Source organism: Priapulus caudatus, unplaced genomic scaffold (genome assembly GCF_000485595.1).
Source record: "Priapulus caudatus unplaced genomic scaffold, Priapulus_caudatus-5.0.1 Scaffold2778, whole genome shotgun sequence".
In the NCBI taxonomy this organism is placed as follows: domain Eukaryota; kingdom Metazoa; phylum Priapulida; class Priapulimorpha; order Priapulimorphida; family Priapulidae; genus Priapulus; species Priapulus caudatus.
Window position 1 is genome coordinate 24136 of NW_014579839.1, and position 4752 is coordinate 28887.

The window sequence follows — 4752 nt, forward strand, 5'->3', positions numbered from 1 at the left end:
GATGCGCGGCGCCCCCTCACCTCGCCCGCCCTCTGTAAACAAGCGCACGTGCGTGATTGCGGCGCGTGGCGCCCCCTCACCTCGCCCGACCTCTGTAAACAAGCGCACGTGCGTGCGTGCGACGCGCGGCGCCCCCTCACCTCGCCCGAGAGCACGGTGCTCCTGTGCGTGCCATCGTAGCGCACGCGCTCCAGCCGGCTGAGGTGCTGGTCGACCCAGTACACGTGACGGCTGCCGTAGTCCAGCGTAACCGCGTGCGGGCTGACGATGTTCGTCGACACCAGGTTGCGCCGGTTGCTGCCGTCGAGTTCGGCGCGCTCCAGCTTCGGAGTCTTCGGCTCCCAGTCGGTGTAGAACATGTACCTGTGAAATTAATAATCGTTACCTTTAGTTATAATAATAATAATAATAATAATAATAATGATGATGATGATAATAGCAATAATAATGGTGATGATTATGATGATGATAATAATAACAACAATAATCATGTTATTAATTATTCTCACACTCCAATTATGGAGTTCACCTATTTGGACCTACTTACCGAGATTCACGACAGCCTAAAGCATCTACAATATATCCAACAAAAGGTTCCTCCACCTCCCCCTCCTCCCATTCCCAGCCGTCATCCTCTCCACTTCCCGCCTCTAGATGGGAGGCATCCTCCTCCTGCTGCCCTCTCCTCCCAGTATCATCTCAGAGCCCCCTCCTCCTCCCCCCCCCCCCAGTCCTGTCTCGGTACACGCGGGAGGGGGGGGACACTCTCGCACAGCGATGACTCACCCCTGCGTCGGGTCGAGGGCGATGCCGCGCGGCTCCTGCAGCTGCGTCTCCACGACGATGAAGCAGACGCTGAGCGTGCCGTTGCAGACGAATATCATGTCGCGGTCCTCGTCGACGAAGTACCAGTTACCGGAGATCCAGTCCAGCGCCATCTGCTCAACACCTGCAGGATGGAGGATGAGTCATGACTCTCGGGGAAGATCACACGCACGCACGCACGTACGCACGCACACGCACATGCACGCACACACACACACGCGCACATATGCGAACGTACGCACGCACACAGACATATGCGAACGCACACCGACATATGCGAACGTACGCACGCACAGACATATGCGAACGCACACAGACAAATGCGAACGCACACCGACATATGCGAACACACAACAGAGCTCAATCGAATGAGATTTATAGCAAGTATGAGTATTTAGTGGAAGTATATAGAAGAACACATAGGAGCAGAAGCAGAAGTAGAAGTGAAAGTAGAGGATAGACGTAGAAGTAAAAGTGCATAGTAGAAATAGAAGCAGAAGCAAAAAAGATGCAGAAACAAAAGTAAAAAATCCAAGTATAAGTAGAATGAGAAGTAGACACGTCAAGTAGGACTGGAAAAAGATGTAGAAGTAAAAGCAGAAATACAAGCAGAAGTAGAAATAGACGTAAAGGCAGAAGTAAACGTAGAACTAGGAATATTTATAGAAAGTGACGACGTGGTCCTTTCCTGGCTTCCTTCTTTCTTACCGTTTAGTGAGAAGGCTGTGTTCATGTTCCACGTGTTTGCTTGATCCTCTAGAGGAGCACACGTAAATATTCCCTTAAACGCATCTTCAACCTGACAACAAACACAACGACATCGCCTCGAATAATTAAAATAGTTTTAGCTGAAATATCGCTAATACAGTGTAGCCCCCGTTATATAACGCGATGGTTGGGGTCCATAAAATGTCATCGCAAAAAAAGCGGGGATCGCACTAAATCGGGGTTATATATACGTGGCTATATAAGAGAAAAAAAGGGGGTCCAACGACTCATCGCGTTATATCCGAATTCGCGTTAAATCAGGGCGCATAAAATCAGGGTTCCACTGTATATCTAAATATTAGTGTCACTAAAATGGTTTACCACTGCAATTCCACATACCCATATCAATGGCTATTAAATAAATGCTCACGGCATATATAAAATAAAATCAGAAATGAATAGATTAATTAATTAAATGCATAATAAATTAATAATAATCGATAAAAATAAATTAAATCGCAATAAAAAATAACGACAAATAATAAATAATAACAATAAAATGCATAGCAAACAAAATAACAACAACAAATACACGACAAAACAACAATCAACAGAACAATCGGCTGCAAAAATCAACCAAAAAAAAAAAAACTAAAAATCTGTCGCTCACCCAGCAGACAGTGCGGTTGCGGTGGTTGAAGTCCATGAAGGCGACCTTGTTGTGAGGAACCTGCTTCTTAAAGCTTGACTTCGTCTCTGTGCCGTTCAGCAGCACCTGCTCGACTAGGTTGACGCTCGTGTAGAGCAGTGTAGCCTGCTCCTGCTCAGGCTCTGTTAGGCGACAGTAATTAAAAACAACCATTTAATAACAAACAAATAAATTGAAAATACTGCATTCATACTTCGTTCATTCGGTTAGGACAGTATTAAGAAACGCTTGACATCATGATACAACGCAGTCAATAACAGTTACACAGTCATAAATTAGCAAAAATAATGCATGTAGCTGATTGTAGCATGTGAAAGATTCAATGATAATGTAAATTGGGTGAATGGGGGGGGGGGTTATAAATATACGACTAGGTTGACGCTTGTGTATAGATCAATGTAGTCTGCTCCTGCTCAGGCTCTGTGGGGACAGTAATTAAAAACAACCATTTTTAATGACAAACAAACCAATTGAAAATACTGCATTCAAACTTCGTTCATTCATTCATAATTCGACTCAATACTGCTCCTGCTCCAGTTCTGTTCAGACGGAAATTAAAAACGATCATTTCTCAAATAAATCGAAAATACTGCATTCAAACTTCGTTCATTCGTTTATTCATACTTCGACTCAAACTGCTCCTGGTTCAGTTCTGTTCACACAGAAATTAAAAACGATCAGTTTTCAAATAAATCGATAATACTGCATTCATACTTCATTCACTCATAATTCATACTTCCGGTTCTATGACGACAGCAATTACGGCCAGATATCACACAGTGCAAGCACGTATGCAAAATTTATAAACTGTATTTTATTACAACGTGTCAAATTGCTCATATATTGTTGATCAAATGTTCATCAAATATTTGCTGTGGTTGTTTTTTTGCTTCTGTAAAAAGCATTGTTTCAATAAGGTTATTGTAAACCTTCAAATCTGTATATATGCGATATATACATATACCTAAGTACTACATATAATCAAGAGGTATTTATCAGCTCTTGATATAATACACGTGTAATATACACGCTCTATTATGCACATATATGCATATTGTTAGTGTATGTAACCGCTCCACTCATACTTTCACTTAATACGTACTGCTCTTGCTCCGGTTTTGTTAGGACAGTAATAAACGCTTGCCGTCAGACAGAGCAGGCACGTATACAATTCGGGTGAATCATTATGACGTTATAAAAATAAGGGGTTAATATTATTATCTTGATATTGTGCACATACAGACTTTTAGTGCACGTAACTATTCCATTCACACTACCACTATATTCAAATCATAGCATCTATTCATAATAGCTCAATAATGCTGCTACCAGACAATCGTTATAAAAAAAAAACTAAATCCGCTGCTGCCACAGTCAACTTAAGTTCACAGCAAGGTACTAGCAAATTCCGTATCTATACCACCGTAGTACGTTCTTCGGTCTACGTGTAACCCATAGTAAATTCTTTGGTCTAAGAAACGGCTAAGTAATGTATATACGTTTTTTCATGTAAACGAACCGCTCAAGAAAAAGCGCCAGTAAAATTAACACATTTCATATAATGTGGCGTGAAGTGGCTATATATATATATATATATATAACATTTTCAATCGGTGGGTGAAATATAACTTCGAAGGATGATGTCTTAATTGTCTCGAACCTGACAACGCTTAATTAGTGGGGGATCCTTGCTCTGGAACATACTAATCACTATAAACTCTTTTATACAGTCACAGATTAACTACTATAAACCCCTCTATATTGGCACGGGCTATAACCACCATTAACCAGTTTATACGGCCATAGATTAACCATTGTAACTCCTTCAAAACTCCGGCCTTTTCGGCCCATTGACCGCCGCTGCCGCAAATCACTGTGACTGCATGCAGCATGGAGTAGGGAACGTGCCCGCCGATGGTTTTATGCTCTGCTACCCACACGACTGCCTCGTTTACGCCCAACTCACTCTATATACATGACGGTTATACTGCTATATAAACTTTAACTAAGTGAAAATACAAGTTAAACGATAAGTAAATCTACAACTACAAGTACAACTTTAACTCAATTACAACTACACTAAAAAAAACTACAACTACAGCTTGAATTACAATTGCAACTACAACTACAGCCATAAATACCGTTTAAACTCTACCTCCAACTACAACTACAAGTATAATTACAGCTTAAAGTCTAGTTACAAATACAGCTACAGCTATAGATTGAACTACAACTACAACTACAACTACAACTACAACTACAACTATATAACTACAACAACGAACTACAACTACAACTACAACTACAACTACAACTACAACTACAACTATATAACTACCACAACGAACTACTGCATTGCTACGCATGTCAGTCATCCGCATCTATAAATATACGCACATTTTCACGGCCGTAACAACGATAGCAAGAACATGGAGAGAGGGGGAGCGAGAGCGAGAGAGAGAGGGGGAGCGAGAGAGAGAGAGAGGGGGAGCGAGAGCGAGAGAGAGAGG

General features: G+C 41.8%; 1 protein-coding gene across 1 annotated transcript in view; it reads right to left on the reverse strand.

Annotated features, from left to right (window-relative positions):
* The window catches only part of LOC106819046 (low-density lipoprotein receptor-related protein 1-like), a gene marked incomplete at its 3' end in the record, with an annotated part of 34907 nt that overhangs the window by 22684 nt on the left and 7471 nt on the right, over nucleotides 1-4752 (reverse strand). The window contains 4 exon segments of the mRNA XM_014823706.1: nucleotides 141-363; nucleotides 787-949; nucleotides 1534-1624; nucleotides 2204-2364. Coding sequence (XP_014679192.1) covers nucleotides 141-363; nucleotides 787-949; nucleotides 1534-1624; nucleotides 2204-2364 — 638 coding nt within the window.